The sequence below is a fragment of the Tauraco erythrolophus genome, chromosome 1, assembly GCF_009769465.1.
Source record: "Tauraco erythrolophus isolate bTauEry1 chromosome 1, bTauEry1.pri, whole genome shotgun sequence".
In the NCBI taxonomy this organism is placed as follows: Eukaryota; Metazoa; Chordata; class Aves; order Musophagiformes; family Musophagidae; genus Tauraco; species Tauraco erythrolophus.
In genome coordinates this window covers 9,424,922-9,444,368 of record NC_141465.1, presented here as the reverse complement: position 1 = coordinate 9,444,368, position 19,447 = coordinate 9,424,922, and the positions used below count along the sequence as shown (strand labels likewise).

The window sequence follows — 19,447 nt, the reverse complement described above, 5'->3', positions numbered from 1 at the left end:
TTTGCAACTATAATCTTTTTTTTTTTTTTAATGCATCTTAGCATTATTGAGAACACTTTTTTTCCTTATCTGTCTAATTTTTTGTCTAATCTGTAGCTGTCTAATTTACACTTGAATCCGCATACTTCAGTGTTGATAATAAAGCTCCCATTGATACCGTTAAACTGGATGTCAAACACGGATTATGTTAAAAAATTCATCCCATGTAGCCAATATGACCTTTTTCTTACCTCGCGAAAGTTTTGGACTAAGTCTTCAGGCTTCAAATATTTCTTATGAATAAATTGGATCTTCATCACTAACCAGAATTTCAAACACTATTGAAAAAACGCATGAATGTTTATTAAGAAATTGTTACGGAATATTAGGAAATGTCCAAGTAATTTAATTGGATTCTTTCCAGTAGAAATAATGGTTGGTTTAGACTTAAATTTTTGTCTCTCAATGAGAAAGAAGCAAATAATTTCCTACGGTTAGAAACTGAAGAAATGAGCTGATCATGGAGAAGCCTGTAAAGTCTTCTGCCTACATAATGATTTTAGCACCATATTTACCATGAAACTTATCTTCTCTATGAGCTATGTCAGCACCAAAGTTACAGCACCCAGTGTGCCGTGAGAATGAAGAACACTTTAGAAGAAGCCTATATCTTTTATTAATCCATGTGGAGATTAAAACCATATGTACCCACCACAATGCTATCATCAGCTTTGGGTTTTCTCCTCAGTAACTGAATATTCTTGTTGGACATTCATTGACTCAAAGTTTGCCCAAACTCTTTAATGTAGAATGTGATGTTTTCCACTTAGTGCAGTACTACTGGTGTCTTGCTGTGTTTAGAATATATTCTGTATGTTTGCTACTGTAGTGTGAGAGATTTGCTTTTACCATGTCTTTGTGTCAAGTAATAGTATGCATCTCTCAAATTTCTGGTTCTTTAGTTAGGTGTTGTTTAGTCCAATTAGCTGATTCCTCTCAGGTGTTTACTTTTAATGTGCCCTACATTTTAGTGAAATGCTGTCAGGCTGTACTAAAGTACCACCTATGTATTTCCCCTTTGCCCCCGTAAGAGGACACTGACAGTCATGAGTAGATAGTTTAAAAACACTTCAATCAAGTTACAAATGGTCATATCAAATGTATCAAATACATACCTATAAACAGACTGCTATTTTGCAATCAAGCATAGCAATAAAGTTAATGAAGAAAAAAAAAAAGACTTAAGTGATGCTCTTATTTTGTTTACCTTTACTGGACCAAAATGCTTATGGTTTGTATAAATGATGAGAACAGTTCTCCGCATGACCATGGTGTGTATTTCTATAATTTCAAGCAGAGATTGGATAAAAATATATTTCTAATTGGTGTATAGAAGAAAAATTATTAATTTATTATGATAATTTGGATGATACTTGGTAACGTATGATAAGAAAAAATTAGGAAGTAGCCCATCCTCAGCAAGTTATCGTCATCTTAAAAGTACAAGACCTAAAATCAGATTAATGAGTTCATCAACGTTTGTATCTATTGTAGGGGCGGTCTATTTCACTTGATCCTTTTTCATCGGGCATGTTCTTCTTACTGCGACATGTTGAAATGTACTGTTAGTCATCCTCAGGATGGTTGTATAGTGACTAACCTGTAATCTTTGACATTGGCAGTATGTGGCGATTATGACCTCTGAACTTAGTTCTGTTGGTTAGTATCCCACCACGTTTTAGATTTGTAACTCTGTATGACCTGAAACGAAGTCACTGTTCCCAGCCTCAGATTTTACCATCTCTGGATGGATGCTAGGCTTTCGTGCAAATGTTGCATAATGTAAGTTAGTTGAATATGTTACTGACTCAGAAGATGCAAACCATATGGAACAGCATGGATCTGTTGGCCAAGATTTTCTCTAGTGTGAGTCTGACCTCAGTGGGTTATTCCTTAGAAGATCTGGTTTTGTGAGCAAATGAGTTTTGAATAAGAGGGGCCATGTTCTTAAAGAGCATTGGTATCTTTTATTGCTTCAGTGAAATTATTGCTTGCTTATTGAGGGCACATAGTGTTCATAGTGTTCAAGGCCGGACTGGATGAGGCTTTGGGCAACCTGGTGTAGTGGAGGGTTTCCCTGCCCATGGCAAGGAGGTTGGAACCAGATGATCTTTGAGGTCCCTTCCAACCCTACCCATTCTATGATTCTTCTGTACCTATGAAGTGCTTTTAAGAAACTCCAAAGAAGAAAAAGTTCTCGTGCCATTTTTCAACAAACCATACTTTGATTGCCTAACTCTCTGGAGATTAAGAGCATAAGCCAATGCTTAAGAAGTGCTACATATTTTCTGCAGGATAACCCCAGACCCTAATTCCTTGTGAAAGCAAAGATAATCACTGCCATTTGTGTGGATGAAAGTTCTTTGCAAGGTCAAATTTTAAAGAGTCCTTGAAGTGGCTATCATCTCTGGTCAGAGCCTTAGCACTAGAATGTAAAACAAAGCAAAACAAAAAGACCCAAACAAAAAAACCTCAAGCAATTAGTTTTATGTAACCAATGAAAACTACATAACACCAGAAAGGTTCCACCAACAATGTGGAGTTAGCTTTCTCAGCATCTTCTGACACCAGTATGAGGTAGTTGATGAGGGAGGATGGCAAATTCATGATAACCTTCTGCACAGCCATGTTCAGTTACTTCTTTTTTATTTCTAAGAGAGTATAGAGACTTGTTTCCTCTCTGCCTTTCAGTATTTAAGCAACCATTAGTGGACAAATCTGTCATAATAAACAAACTGAGGCTATGTTTACTGTCTTTTTAGGTCTGAAAAAGAGAGTGTAGACTATTGCATGTAAATTTTTTTGGCCTTTCCTTTGGTTGGAACTCCAGAGATCCCAAAACAGAGCAGGGGGTCAAAAAATGCAAGAGTTTGACCTTCAGTTCTTTAGGAGGAGGAGTCAGAGAAAGAAACAGAAAACATTTTTTCCATGCAAGACAAAAACAGGGTTTGTAGATAGAATACTATCTTTTACTGTATTGAGTGAGTTGTGTAGAAAAACAAACATGCTTCCAAATACAAGTAAAATAGAAATTTAAAACCTGAAGTTATGTTTTTTTCATGAAATATATCTAAATCAAGAACTTTGGCAAATACATATTTATACTGTTTATATTTGTTTGCCTGCGATTTATATGCCCTAATATCATATTTGTAAGTAGCACAGATTTTGTGTTTTACTTATTTTGTATCTGGTCGTTTAAAAAAACAAGTATGCAAAATAGAGAGGGAGAACCAGTGAAGAATCCATACTTACTCTTTATGTTGTACAGCACGTAGAAGTGGGGGTTTTAAAACCCTAAATTCATAAAGATATGCACATACATCTCCTTTTGTACCTATCTACAAATTTGTGTCACTAAGTAGCTGCCAACTTAATCATACTTCATGTTGCCAATGTCACAGAAAATGTATTTTAAACTTAGTGGAATTCCTTAAGGAAAACATACTGCAGCAAATAAAGTTTTTGAGTTTCAGATGATTTTGAGTTACTGTTGTGGGAGCATATGATGAAAGCTTATTTAAACATGGAAAGATTTGTTGATGATCAGTCCCTCATTCTTCAGAACCTCTAACTGTTCAATTGATTTCAGTCATTTTAATTGAAAAAAGTGAATGTTTAGTGATCACGTAAAAGTGAAAACTGAACTATAAAGTGTTTTGCAAACTTAACTGGTAGCCATCAGCGATGTAACTCTTTCCGTCTTTTTATATATATATATATATATATATATCAGTGTTTGTTACTTTAAAATAAACTGGGAAATAAAAAGGAAACAATATAATCAACTTCATGTGCCAATTTGTGAAACGCTCAGTATCTGAAAAATGGTAGTTCAAACTATTTCTTTTATTACTTTCTAACAGTAAATAGATGCTGTGCTTCTAATGAAGTCTAAACAAACAAATAAATATATGTGTATGCTAATAGTCTTTTTTAAAATGTCTGATTACATTCTTATGCACAAAAGTGCGATAAGTTTATAATCCTTTATCTATGGCAACACAAAATCATGGAGAAGGAATGTTCTTATATCTCCAAGGCTTAATTGTTTGTTTAGTGTTATGTGTGACTAAAATAGTCATGATTAAATTGTTTGGAGTTTTGGTTTGGATGTGGTTCCAAGTAAACCCATGATATTTATACAAACTGACCTAGTCTGGAAATCTCATAAAACCATCTGCCTTATAAGATTTCCAGTATCAATTATTTGACTGTGCAAGCATTTTCTGGGAATCTGGCTGAAAAGAGATTTGGTTAACAATTGGAAAAATAGCACTGAATTCTTGGCAAGACAGTGTCATTCATACTGATATATGAAAACTGAATGTTTTGCCTATCCATGCTAGAATTTTGCTTCTCTTAGCAAAGAGTGAGATTTCCTAAATTTCAAAACCAAAAACCCTGTGGGCTACTACTTTAAAATGATCATCATATTTTGAATTCTTGTGTAATAAAAAACCCTAGCTCTAAGCTGAGAAAGGAAAAGTTTCACTGCCTGGGATTGTGGAGTTAAAAAGACCGATGTAAACTGCATGTAGAGAGGATAGAAACATCCTTTTGTATTGGGCTGATAGTCTGTTACAGACGGTGCAAATGCAGTAATCGCTACAGTGGTTGGCCTGTGGAGTAATGCCGTGCTCTTGTGGCTTCCTGTAAATGATGGCGTGGGTTTTGCTGCTTTTATTTCTGCCTTTAGTTCACATTTTGTGTGCATCATAGGTGGAGGCAAGAGAAATCAGAGTATTGTAAAAGAATACTTGCAGTTCCTGCACGTAGAGAGAGTTTCAAGAGTGCAAACACTAAACATATCGTGGTGTTGCACAAATGCATGTGGAGAGAGGCTGTCTTGGCAAACGTGGGCTCTTTATTTCTTTACCGTGTTTACTTTTTTGAGTTGGCTTTATTACTGCAGTGAGCTCTGAGTGGAACAGTGCCCCTCACCTGCTCAGGACACCTTCTCTTTAAATTGTTGGCGTTTACTATCCTTCAGTTGTCTAGTAAAAAGGGAGGAGGTAAAATTTCTCTACATGGTGGTTTGCTTGGAGGTGTCTTCTAATGAGTGAAAATTGGCCTGTTAGGGAGAGAGAATAATTTTTATAGAGCTTAACAAAAGAGCTCTAATGTTTTATGGAGTGCCAGCTGGAGAAGAAGTGAACCCTGAAATCTTTTTATTAGTATTTGTGTAAACAGGAATACAAGTGCTATTCAATAAACATTGTTCTGATAAAATGTACCTTTTTCATATCCCTCATCAAAACAAATAAAGAATTGAAATTAAAAGCAGTTAAATATTGCCAGGTCTTTGTACATGCTGAGAATTGAGATTAAAATAAATTCTCGCCCAGTGTAACTGGGTGTGCCACCTCCTTGCTGAAACGTCAAACTAGCATTCACAGCTGTGAGTAGCATTCCTGGGACTTTTCCAGCTGCATTTTACTTGAACAGTGTATTACTTTCATATTAGCTATTAGGGCCCTGCAGTATGCAGTCAGATTTTCATATTATTACCTCACAGAGATAATGGGGAGTGTTGTATCTGAGGAACAGTGTGGTGTACCTTTCCCTTCTATGCGAGCGTCACTGTACTCTGTTTCAGCCTGCTTTCTGTAATTTTTTGGAGGACTCTATGGAGAGATTTCTCTAAACGTTTGCGATCCGGGAGCAGCAGTTTTGCAGCTTCCGACACGCGCAGCAGGCCAGCTGCGCAAATGTTGCGCGTGTGTGTCACTGCCACGAGGGGATGGATATACGTGAGTGGTGACTGGATTTTACTGCGTTCTCGTGTCTTCAATTATATGTGTTGATTGTTTGATGTTGGGTTTTTTTCTGAGAGGGAGGTTTGAAAAAGGGACAAATTAAAATGACAACAAAATGTAGTCAGTAGAATGTTCTCAGACAGGCACTGAAATTGCACTGTATTTGGCAGCTTGTTGGTCTTGTTTAACAATGAATTGTTGTTCTTTAATGACAAAACTTGGCATTTCTGAATTCATACTCTATAAACAAATCATTGCATTTCCCCAGAAGTGCATGTTGTTTACAATTTGGATATTTTCAATACTCAAACGGTTGTGACTAAGAAATTGTTAAATGGAACTTCGTTTTGGTTGCTTTTTGTTGAAATGATTGAGGAAATTCTGTCATCACAGTCAGTGTTTTTAGTACTTGTTGTGGCAAGTTTCCGCTGAAATAATTACACCCTTGGTGCAGTTTTTACAGGCTTGGAAATCTTGGAGTTGAGAGCATGTCACTTCTATGCTATATGTTTCTATTTCTAATAGCACACTTTGGCACAACTGTGAAAGTCGTCTTGTCAGATTTTTTTAGTAATCTTGAATTTTGGTGAAAGATGTTTTCTGACATGCAAGTGTTCTCAGTATTTTAACTCATGTTACAGAGAAGAAATTTTCAGGTGCAGAGACATTCAAAAATAGAACATTTTCTATGGTAGAAGCAAGTGAGAGCAGCCACTTAAAAGCCTATTAATTATGAACAAGTTTTTGATGGATGTTCTTCCTCCTCATTTATGATGCAGCTGTTCATTTAGACTGTCAAATAACTGAAATGAATCAGTATATTGTTTTCTTTCTATCACATACAATCACTTTATTTCTAACCCATTCAACTAAAACTGGTAGAAAAAGGTAAGGATGAAGATGGAAACAAATGAAATTTCCTGTTTCAGGCAGGCTGGGAAGGTAACTGCTGCTTGTGATGCATATTTTGATGATAGCTCGATCTGTACCTGTTCGAAATCCCTTGCCAAGAGCCTGCAAGGGTCCAGCAAGATGCATTTATGTTGCAGATGGGATTTGTTTATTACTGTCATGTCCTTTGCAAGGTAGTGACAGAGATTTCAAGTAAGTTTTTCTTGTCTTTGACGATGTCTGAAAGCATTAAGAGGATAAAGGAGGAGAAATTTTACTCATTTCAGTGTTGCAAAGAATTTATTGTTAAAAACATTGTCAGGCCAAGTGATAGTTCGATCTTACATTGCTTGACACTTGAAATTTGAGTAGAGCACAGAAGTAAGGATGCAGATTATTACTTGGCGCTCCAGCAATCGATAAGAATAGAGGATATTCACTACTTAGCGTGTTTTTTTTCCTTTCCAAGGTTTGGGTTAGTCTATGGCTTGTTTGAATGCAAAGTAGTACAGCTAATGAAGAGAGTTATTGGAGCCAACATAAATCTTAATTTCATAACCTGACGGAATACTTGAATAAGGTGAATTGTAGCAACTAAAACAAGACAGCCTATGTTTTTGGTGCCAAGAAAACAAATTTGAGAGTTACGAGATAAAATGTGTAAACAAAGTGAATCTTTGTGCGTGAAAATATTTTCCATGATTGACACTTGCCTTGTCTTAGGTTGTGTTTAAATAATAAAGTAGGAATTTCCCTGTACTTAGGAATTATTTTTCACATGTACTCTACTCTGGAAGTGCCCTTCTGTACCTTTGGCAAAAGCAACTTTATGCATTGACAGTATTATATTTGGTCTATTAAGTCATTTTAATCTGGATCTTACAACTTGATACTTTTTCATTTGATTAAAGAACTACTTTTGGTTGTTTTCTTAAGGTCTCTTCCTTTCTCTCCACGTATTTTCCTATATAATACCTGAATTAAATCTCACAACACAAGTTTCTTTATCTTTTTGCTTTTGAATGATTCTTGGGCACATACCTTTACTCTAAAACTTTGGGGTTTAGAGTTGTGTTTCTTTTATGACCTTAATTTGCTTTACTGAAGTGTGGAAAAATACAATGGATGGAATTAATTCCTTTTCAGCTGATGTAAATGTAAGATGGATATGAACAATGGATATGCTTTATTTATGTTACGTGTAACAATTTTCAGCAATACTTGGATGAAAAAGTTGCCAAATCTCTCTGAGATTTGTTTTTACAAAAACAGAAAACCCCACCCCATTCTGGCAGTGATACAGTATGTATATTGAAAATCAGACTGTAGCAAGCAGTGGAGTTCTTATGCCATAACTCTCACCATTTGCACTGTGTTACTTTGTGCTGGTTAACATTGCAGTCATACTTTTTTAGGGTGGTGCTGCTTGATTGAATTGGGCAATTTCTGTAGAAATGTTTTTTAATTTCATAATCTGTTAGAATTCATCACGTTACTGATTTAAACTGCTGGAAGTAATGTCTTAGTTTACTTTCTTGTTTGAAGTGTAGGCAATACATAATGGGATCACTGAATGAGGAATGTGTTATACAAATGTCAACTATTACTGGTTTTCCCTTGAGAACATTTTTGGACTAATTTTGAGGGGAACACCTTCTCCTGGACAGATACAGAGGTTTTGAGAATCGGTCGCGGCTTCCTGACTAATAGACTCATGATTCAATTGACTAGTTCTGGCACATGTCAGAATCACAGAAACTGCTTGCAAAGTGAGTGGTTTGTGGTCAAGAACCACACACACATGGCTGTTCATGAAGAAGGAGAGTGTTCTTTTGCTTTTTATATAATACTCAGAATGTCAGGGCCTGTATGGTGGGGAGCATATACGAATCTAGGAGATGACTGAACTAGCACTACATTTGCAGGGAAGATATGCTGTCTTTTCTGATATTTGATAACCATAAGGGGCCAGAAAGAACAAGAACAATGGTAGGTAGAAGTCATTTTAGTAATTCGTAATTAAAATGATTGCATTGAGTTTCTTCATGGATAATTTTTTTTTTTTTTTTTTTCTCTTGAGCAGATTCTATACAGTTCGCTATAGAGAAAAGGATAAAGACAAGAAATGGGTTTTTCAGCTTTGCCCAGTTACGGAGACAGTGGTGGACAACCTGAAGCCAAACACACTTTATGAGTTTGGAGTTAAAGACAACGTAGAGGACAGTATTTGGAGCAAGACTTTCAATCATAAGACAGTTCTGTCTAGTAAGTATTTGGCAATAATCAAACAGCTACTCAGTTTGGCAGTATTTTCTCCTTTATTGTGGTACTAGTTAGAGTAAGCTGCAGATCAGGTTTCCATTGTTTAAATGCTATCCCTTATGCCCCTAACAAATTCTTCTATGAATTGGTGAAACTGGAAGTGGTTTGTGTTTGAAAAACAGCCACCTACTCTTCTGAAAGGTCTTCTCTTCTCATTGCAAATAGTAGAGGATCCTGCTGCAGGTTGGTAGAATACTAACAGTCTTTAGTTTAGATACACATAAAGTGTTGAGTACATATGTTTATACTTCTGACTGGATTCCAAGCTTTTTCATTGGGTCTTGAATAATAAAATTGTTACTAATTTGAGTTTATGGAAAGTATTATCCTTGTTTGAATCTTCTTTTATATCTGCTTTTATGTTCAAGCTGGTTAAAAGCTAAACAGATCCTTTCCTATCCAGCATGCATCACAATGGGCCCTTTATAACTGTTGAAAAGTTGAATTTGAAGCTGATTTTCAGTCAAGGAATTATGTAAATTGTGTTTCAAAGCACGCGCTTTCATGTATGCATTTGTTTGGGTTTTCATGGAGGCAGTGTATGGCATTTCTGGTTGTTGTCTCAGTGATATTTTAAGCCTTTTCTCCAAGGCAGTGCAGGCAAAGTGACGTCTAATTAACCTTTGAAAAAACATCCACTGCTCAAAGACTCACTGCTATCAGTGGAGGAAATAGGAAGCAGCAGAGTCTTCCTCCTTTTAAAGAGAGGAAGAGAGAACTTAACAGACATTACCCAATTTCATTTATTTTCCTTGAGCATTTACGTAAACGAATTTCTGAGCATGATGTTGGTCAGACGATGCTGCAAACTCCTATGCTCAGTTTTTCTAGCTTGACACGAATGTGAAGAATGGGAATTCTTATAAGAGAGTCTTAATCATATGAGATTTCCAGATGAAATTTTATTTGGACCTCAGTTTCAAGATGTAGGCGAGTTACACAGCTTGATATAATTGAATGTAAGGGAGGGGAGCAGTAGGGTGACTTGTAACACCCTTATACTCCCTAATAAAGACCTTTGCTGGCCTTCATCATAAATTAGAAATCTGTAACTTTGAAGTACCTGCCCAGTGCCCGCGGAGTCATTTTAGCAGTCCAGAATAATGCCATTGTTATAAAATGAGCTCGTGGAGGTTAGTGGTAGTCTTTTCCCATACCTGCCTCACAAAAAGAAACTGTGTTTCACAGCTCTAAACAAGGTTTACTAAATGACTGATTTTCCTACATTTTAAACTTTTTAAAGCCAACTGTAGAGCAAGTGCTGGAATATATTTGAGCACTTAAAATAGAAGGGAACAAAGAGTGCATAGTATTTATAGTTTAATACTGTGTTTAAGACTGATTGAAATGTCCACTGGCATCGCCAAATTTGCTGTTTGTATGTAATGTGTTTCTAAATGCTGTGACTGACAGACTATGTACATTTTTAATTGGCCAGAAGAATCATTCTTGTAAGTTATGGAGACAAATTGAGTTGAGTTCAAAGATACTTTATTATAAGAGTTTCTATTCAGTTTAGATGAGGTTTCTTTTTCCTACAATGCAGGCTTGTGTATTCAGTGGGTACTTCTGCAGCAGCTAAATCCGGGGAGCTTGCTGTTATCCTCTGTGTCTACATTCTGGTCTACTCCTAAAGTATCTTGTAACTGGAGAGCTGACAGCACCTTTCAGATTCAAGCCTTTCATATTGTCAGTGCATAGTAGGTAGATACAGAAACTGTGGGTAGTAAACAGAGTGAAAAATGATTCTAACTTATAAATTATTATTATTTGTAACCATCTGTCTGCGTAGAGGTTTACCAATCAGCACAAGTGGCCACTTTTTGTCTGATTTAACTTACCGTTTTAACTTACTTAACAAATGTTCAACATCTATTTAACCAAAGTTTATCAAAAGAGATGAAAGTAGATTATTTCTGGCCATCTTAACTTGATTTTCTCATGAAGTCAGTGCAAACCTTTTGTCAGTTTTCCCTTGTCTTTCGGCCAATAGTATGTCCTGTTCCTGAGAATTATCCAGCACTTTTTGAAAGATTTTTTTTTCAGGATAGCATGTCAACTTAAATGGCTCTCAATTGATATTTATTTACAGTTGAATTTTTTTCTATTGCTTATCTGTTTGGGATGGAATTGTGAGGAAATAATAATAACATTTAGCTTGATTCTTGTTTACATGCCTGTCGATGTAAGGGAAGAAGAGAAGTGTAGAGGAGGAAGATGTAGACAAAGTTTGAAGCATCATACTGGAATATGAGAGGTGCCGAGAGGGACTGTTTCTCCTCTGTACTTAACAGCTGCATCATAAGAAGCTTCTAATACTAAGAAGCTGAGAGGATAAACCTAAGAGAAAAATTTCAGAGGTTGGATCTCTGCATTATTTGTTCATATGTTGAGATAAAGGAAACCATGTCAGACCCAAAGAGAAGTGAAATGCCTGCTCTTGTATTGCCAGTGCTAAATGTGAATTTCTTTTAGAAGAGTGCACTTAAAAGCAAGACTAACTATTGGGGACATTAAAACATGATGCTTTTAGCCAGACAGATGGGATGCAGAAATTCCTCTTCCAAGTTTCTTCCTTGCATATTCATGTTGTGGTTACATTAGTTTTATTAAAGAATCCTCTTAGGGGTCTCTGACTTCTCTGTAGTAAGTCCCAAAGACCGCTTCAGCTCTCTTAGCCTATTGTAGAACAACAAGAATACATCTCATTTCCTCTCTGTCAAATGTGAAGTGGAAGCTTTGCAGAAGAATTAATTAATCTGGAGAAACAGCACCAAACAAAACTGTTACGGGGTGTGTTTTTATACCTTGTAATTAAGTTTCCTAACTTTCTCAGCTATTGAAAAAGGTGAATAAACCTGGATTTGCTTTGCTTTGGACAAAATAAAAAGTAATTCCGTGTATTTACTTCTTTCTCTCAAATCAGATAAAAAAGTAAACGGACAACTCCAGAATATGTACAAGTTGGTACCTAATTCCCAAACACAGGTATGCAAAACAGTCTTATTTTTCATATCATTTTTATATATTTTATTTTGTATGGTCAAATTTTTGATTCTCTGTTAAAGTGAGAAAGTAATTATGGCCCCAAATGGCCAATAGAAAAAAAAAATCTGTTAAATCTGAGACTACATAACTATATGGAGAAATGTTTGTATGTGTGAATTGATGAAATGATTGAGAACTGTAGCCAAGATAATTACATATACTGATTCCAGTTTAACAAAGATGAAGCTGATAGTTTCCATGTGTGGATTCTAAACATTTACATTTGCTTATCCCTTTGTAGTAGTCAGGTTTGTTAACCTGTGATATTGGTGGCCATCAGTTCATTTTGTATCACAAAAAGGTAATGCTATTACTTTATAAAGGAATCTTGTTTATATCTTCTAAAATCATTAGTCATCTCGTCAAATTCAGTGGTAGTTCTGATAGGTGAGGCAAGTGTCTGCAGAACCAGAGGAAGCTGGAAAGGGCAATTTAATTTGCTTCTCAAGACTGTTAGGGAGTTCATTAAATCCTTGCAGGTGGCAAGATAGAATTTTTAACTGTTTCATCAAAACATTCAAAGATTTTTTGTAAATAAATAAATATCAATATTTATTCATTTCCTCATTTTTTTTCCTCATCTGGCATTTGGTGTAACAGCTATCAGGCAAGCATGGGTGGGTTTCACATGTTCATGGATTCACATACAGAGATACTTTTTGTTTACAGGAGCTGAAGCAGAAATGAAGGTTCTGTAGATTGAATGTGTTAGTAGACTAGTTTTAATACAGTGAAAAATAGATATTTTATTCATAACTTTGAGCATTACCTCCTCTACTATGAGATTAAATTGGTTTCTTCATACTTCTTTTCCTTAATTTTTCATCAAAATGCAAGTTTCAGCAGCTAATATTCTTGGTTGGTGGGTTGTGGGTTTTTTTTGTTTTGTTTTGCTTTGCTTTTAAGGTGCTGCCCCTGAGGTAGACTATGGGATCACTTCCCAAGAAAAGTTGTAGAAATCCCTGTTGTAATGGACCACAGTCCATTACATTCTTGCAGGAATAATTAGGTATTTGCTTAGGACAGTAATACTTTAATTATAGCATTACATACAGAGTTAGAGCATTATATGCTTAGGTTATTGGAAACATTCGTGTCTTACATTCAAGAAAAAATAGTCTTATCTGTGAGTAATATGAAGCCAGTTGAATAGACACACAGGAAGGTGCTTATCTTGTTATGTTGTTGATGAAATCAACTTTACTATTCTTCCCATTGGTCCTGTAAGCATCTTTAAAGTCAATGTGACAGCACAGGACCAGGTAATTCACTCTAGCACATGGAGTGCAAGCTGAGTTCCTTTTTTCCTGTTAACAAACCCTGTGTGCCAGGACCCTGATTCTGTTATGCTGCTTCTGTGGGAGCAGAGATTCTATTTATGCAAGAGAAGTCCTGAGAAAGTGAGCTAAAACAGTTTTCCAAATATTTGCACAGCTTAAGCATGAAAGGAGAGCTGGAGCCAACATCTTGTCTTTTTAGTCAGCTTCACAGGGCTTAGCTCCAGAGCAGTACTGCTTCATCACCCTCCATAGAAATATCATGAAAATGTTATGTAGATTGTTCTAAAAATTCTCTTATCATTCTCACTTTAGTGGTGCAAAAAGCCGTACAACTAAGACTGGGAAGCAGATGGTGGCCAGCGCTTTAGTTTGCATTATGACTTTGGTTTCCACAGGATTAGGTGGGGTATGTTTCAGTGGTGCAATCACATCATCAGTGCAAAGCCAGAATGAGTGTTATTTACGCCAAGCATTGTTTGTTCCTTATTTTGCTCCAAAGACAAAACTGGCTCGTATCAGCATGGTCCTAACTCTTCTCTGTAAGGAGATATTTTTAAAGGCTGTTTATTAAAACATTATTACTGATCCATCTAGTCATTCTGCCCTTTCAACATTGGTCAAATATCAGCTTGTGTTTCTTTTGGCAGGTTCATTCTTTAAGCTGCTGAGGCCGTGTGAGCTACAACTAATGAGAGAGGGCAAGAAAAAGAGCTCTAGGGATTGTCATTCTTCTTCCCTTCATAAACAATGAACGGTGATAGGGTGGAGAGAACGTAGTAGAAATTTATTTCCTTTTCTGTCTTATTAGGTTCCTGTAACTTCATGTCAGTCTGAAAGGTGGGGTCCTCCTCAATTTTTCCAGCCAAAAAGCAGGACTCTTACCTTCTGTCATTAAACTCTAGAAGAAAACATGTCTGCTCTTCCAAAGTTTATCCAACCCAGGTTGACCATAATGCTTCTTCAAGGAGACTCTTACGTGTGTGCCAGTTATTTGTGGCTTTTTGGAGTAATGGAATATAAGAGGCAGAAAGGACAAGTGTCTCTTCAAATGTTGTTGCTGTCTGCCGTTTGACAGGATGTTGGAAAACTGCAGTCTTTTATGCAATATGCCATAGGTACATGGTCAGAAGTTAAGATGCCCGACTTGTGGTATAACTTACATCTCTAATTTTCCTCTGAGATTAAGGAATACCTGATTTGCCATCTTCATTTGTGGAGATGCAACAGTCATTTTAATAACTAATCTTCCTAATACCTATATGCTTTATGTTCTCTGTCTGGAAAATCCAGCTGATACTACCATTCCTGCAGATGATATGCTGATGTTTCTGAAATGGTTTGTCCAAGTAGTAAATTTTACTAGACATAGAAATATCTAAAGTAGTCACTTTTTTGAGACTGAGAAAGAGAGGATTGACAGCACCCTGGTGGATTTCAAGTGCAGCACTCGCAGATTCTTGCAGGTGAGCAGTGTAATTACAGCAACTGCGGAACACAGATTTCACGTCAATGACTTGTTCTTGAGTGAAAAACTAAATTTTGAATGTATTTTAATGTGTTTAGCATTTTCATATTGCTGTCATTACAGTCATCCATTATTACTCAACAAAGAAAGGATGCTCTTGTCAATATAAGAACCTTTCACTAGTAAAAGGATTGATAATAACGATGATTAGAGGTTCCGCACAGGAGTTACACAAGTGCTCTCTACAACTTGAGAACTGTTTATTTGCTTGTAGGGCTCCTGATGAGAAATACAGAAAAATGAACACCTTCTTCTGATAAATGCATTTTATCCCTCTTGTTAGTCACATGAATACAGAGTTGCTTTGAAAGGTGATCATCTGCAACACGATTTTTTTCACTAGAAGGCAAAATAGAAAAGTAAACCTCGTTAAAAATAAAGGAAAAATAGTAAGCAATAAAAAAAGGAAGATTATTTTGTATCCTTCATTAACGACAATGATTGAAACCTCCACTTAATTTCAAACTATGTCCATACCAATGCCAAAGTGTTATTAGGTAGCAGAAAGTAATGACTTTCATAGAATAAGCAGCCTCCATCCATTTCCCTGAAGAAGGAGCCATCTTACTTGTTGAGATTTGCCTTCTTCCACCTTAGACTTCGGTGTGTGTTTGATATATACCCAACCATTACTTTTAAAGGCTTTTTTAAAATGTTTAGAATAGAGCAAAAATAGCTATCCTTAGGTAAATAATTGAAACTTTGTCATCAAATGCTGAATTTTCATGCAAGTATTCTTTCACATCAAGTAGACCAGATGTCATGAAGTGCGAAGTGAACATTAACTGATTCTGACTTTAGTGGTGTGCATTTAACACAGAGAGGTAATTGAGTTATTTTCTTTCTTGTAACTCAGATATAACTAAAAAAAAAATCCACTTTTAATGTATTTAGCATTTTTATATGTTGTGGCATTACAGTCTTTCTCCTCTCATCACCTGAGTGTATTATTAAGCTTCCAGAAGTTGTTCCTACTACCCATGTGTGGTAGTGAATACTGATTTATAATCTTTGGGATCAGCTGTTTTCTTCCTTTCAGCAAATGTGGGGTCTGTTCATGTGTTCCTTATTTTTGTGGTATCAAAATGCTGGCAAAGATGCACATTTAGGCAGAAAGTAATCTGGATCAAAGGCAAGTGAACAGCGGAGAAGACCAAGTACTTAGCACAAAAACGTGAGAAGAACATGAGTGGCTGGCCAGTTATACTTTACAAACAATTTCACCAAATAAAATGACTTTGAGTTAAACTGCTTTAAGCAGGCTATGCACCCAAGAGTGCTGATTAGTTTACAAATGTACACCTGGTTCTGAAATAATCTGTGTTCTAAATATACTATTCCTGAGCATATAGTTATATCCTGTGACCAAATTTGTAGTCGCATATGTTTCAGATGTTTTGTAGTTAAATTTCAGTGTTTCTTACATTGTGGACTACTCCCCAGTGAGTGCTCAAGAGATTCTTAAAAGAAGAAAGGATTGGAGATTCCTAAGCTGTCAAATACTGTGTTGTTATGAAGCAAAACATCTGGAGCAGACAAAAAGAAGATCAAAACGCAATATTACTATACTAACCCATGGGAATTGAAGCAATAGTGTAATCTTCAGTGATTAGGGCCAGAGCCATATCCAGTGTTAACTTGGGGCAGGCACAGTATTGGATTACAGCCCACTATTTTTGTTACTAAGAAAGTTCAATTGCTATTATGGCAATTATCCCAAGACTTTTTTCTTTTTTTCCTCTTCTCTCAGATTACACTGCGTGATAATAAGAAGTTGGTTCCTGTCACAATAATCAAACAAGGTAAATATGTGTGGGTTTTTTTAATTGATTCTTATGCTCTGCAAGAGTAACTTAAAATTAAAATGAAAAAAATTTCTGGCTCTGATGTGAATGTCATGAAAGTTTCCTTTTAGAATAGGTGGAACCTTACAAACTGTCATCTCCTTTATTTACAAATACTATTAAGCTGTAACCTATCTGTGTTAATAAAATGAGTTATTACATGGCATTATAAACAATGACTTTGTTGAGTCATTGAATGGATACCAACCAGTTCTGATTTATGCTAGTGTCTGTTCTCTTTCAACTGGGTTGTCCAGGTATGTTGATCTCCCTGCTGTGCATAGCTGGATAGTCAGGCATGAAGGGCAGCAGCATGGATAAGATTCACACTAACAAACTTTTTTGTGGTTATCTTCAGCTAAGTCATTGACTTAGACTCCCTTCATCTCCTTTCCCTGGTCAGTGGAGAGAAAGATCTACAGCAGATTTAAACATATTGCCCTTTAGAAATGCCTGTTTCTCTCTAGTAGCGAGACGTAGTATAGTAGTGTAATCTTTGAAAATTAACTGCTTAAAGATAGCTGATAGAAAATGAGCTGCAGACTAAAACTTGCTAACAGAAATTGTATTACGAATAATTTTCAGTCACAAAATTTGTCACTGGAGATAGTTCACAGTTCAGGGACAGGTAAACACTGCAGAGTGGTATGAAAGCAAATTACGGTAATTATTATTAAAATATGACTGTACTGGTATTTACTTCACATGCATCTTTTTTTAAGAATTGTGAATGGCAGGGTGATGAGATGGCCTGGACCTGGCCCTATATTAGCATAAATATAGAATGTCATTTTTCACCAAGGACATAAAACTGATGCTGGGGGAAAGAAGAGATGCACAGTTAAGAGATGATGTAGCGGAAACACAGTTTACAGTCTCTTAAACTGAATGCAAGTAGAGAAAAGATTAGGATGGTGTCCTCATCTCCAAGTATTAAGTTGAGGGAAGGTTTTCAGAATGCTGAGGCTTGTCTCAAGTGTGGTTTTGTTTCTTGTTTTGTTTTTTTTTTTTTTATGATTTTCTAATACTCCCATGTTGTCTCCACAGTTATTCAAAATCGGACGCAGTCAAAAACTTCAGATAGTTCTTCTCTGCCGGGAGCAATATTAGGTGACTGGAAGATATTTTTATTATTCTTCCTTATCTTTGGCTCAAAATTAGAACTGTGTAAATGCTTTTAATTTTCTTCATCTTGATAGTTCTTTCCTTGCATACCGAAGAGTATTTTATAGCTTGGTTTGGACAGTATTTGTTGTATTTTATGGTTGTACAGGTGATTCAAGGATGATGTAGCCTAAGGGAAATAGAATCATTTTATTGTCCTAGTATTTCAAAGAAGATACTGTCACTGTTTAAGCCAAGAAGTTCTTTCATGCTTCAAGTTAAGTTCTGTGGTAAAGATCTTAGTGAGATCAAGGGTTGTTCTTTTTGGTTTTTGAAGGTAGTACGATAACGTGCTATCTACAGACACAAACCTGTGCTGATAAATTAGCCTACAGTGGTGTATATTGTAACCTTCCTAGCAATCAGAGCTTGCTGTTAGAACTTGGGGTATAACTGTTTCCCTCAAGCCCTTCAGTTTCATGCTTTCTGTCATTTGGCCTATAAGAATATACAATACTGACTTAGAACATAAAAATAAGAAAAGTCTATCACATAGTGCTTAGTATGGTGAAATACTGATCTGCCTGAAACAGAAAGGAAAGGCTTACTGCATCATGCACCTTGTGACCAATTTGTTCCTGAATTCAGGAAGGTGTTTAGTCCTTTATATGTATGGAGATACTTTGTACTATGACTTTGGCTTAAGTTTTCTTTGTATGAGTTTAAATGTTTTGATGTGAATCAAACAGGTGCTTACTAATCACGTTTGGTGTTGTCTTCTTGACCCACCAGACAGAATGTCCCAGCATAAGTGATACCATGGAGCAGTCCAGGGTTGTATGCTCCAGTGTTGAATTGTTTTCAATTCAGATTAGTTGTGAAATGGTGGTAACACAGTGAGTGCTGTAAAGGGGAAATAGCACCAAACCGGAGTAACTAATTTCCCAGATACTCAGACTAAACTCCCAATGGTTCAGTAGTAGTTGCTCACATATTTCAGAGGGCAGACTGTCTTTTTTTTCTCTTTTGGAATTAATGATACACATCTTTCTGTGTAGTGCACCTTATTGTTCCAGGTCTCAATGAAACGCAGCAGAAACTTCCTCCTCTCCTGACAATAGATGACACACCTCAAGCATCCAGGAAGAAACTGGGTAAGCAGAAATAAACTAAGCTTGTATTGTTCATGGGCAGTGCCAGAAGCGTGGCAGTGTGAGATCATGTACGGAAGCAGAAAAGTCCCTTTTTTTCCTCTTACCTTCTTTTTGTCTAGTTGTCTCTGTCTGTTTACTGATTAGCTTGGACTTATAAGGATTCATAGAAATTCACTTATTTTAAAACATCTGAACAGTTTTTTAACGTATTTCACAGCCATTTAAAAGAATATACAGTAGCTTTGATCCATAGAGGAAAGAAAGTAAACCAGTCATGTATAGGGGTTTTACTTTGTTTTACAAGGTATGAATGTAACTTATTTTTTTCAAAGGTTATATCTTTCAATACATGGCTTTAAAAATGGAAGTTTGTATGTCCATTTGAAAGACCAGATTTTAAGTGAATTTTGATTATATGGGTTCTAGTTTGAGTGTATGTGAGAAATTGTTTCATGAAGAGATTCTTATTTATTGTCTGTAA

General features: G+C 36.1%; 1 protein-coding gene across 1 annotated transcript in view; it reads left to right on the top strand.

The window, feature by feature from the left end:
* The window catches only part of ABI3BP (ABI family member 3 binding protein), a 167,968-nt gene that overhangs the window by 41,257 nt on the left and 107,264 nt on the right, over positions 1–19,447 (top strand). Inside the window, exons 5-9 of the mRNA XM_086622839.1 lie at positions 8,773–8,954; positions 11,938–11,999; positions 16,615–16,666; positions 17,756–17,818; positions 18,871–18,966. Of these exons, the coding sequence (XP_086478965.1) occupies positions 8,773–8,954; positions 11,938–11,999; positions 16,615–16,666; positions 17,756–17,818; positions 18,871–18,966 (455 nt within the window). The remainder of the gene's footprint in view (positions 1–8,772; positions 8,955–11,937; positions 12,000–16,614; positions 16,667–17,755; positions 17,819–18,870; positions 18,967–19,447) is intronic.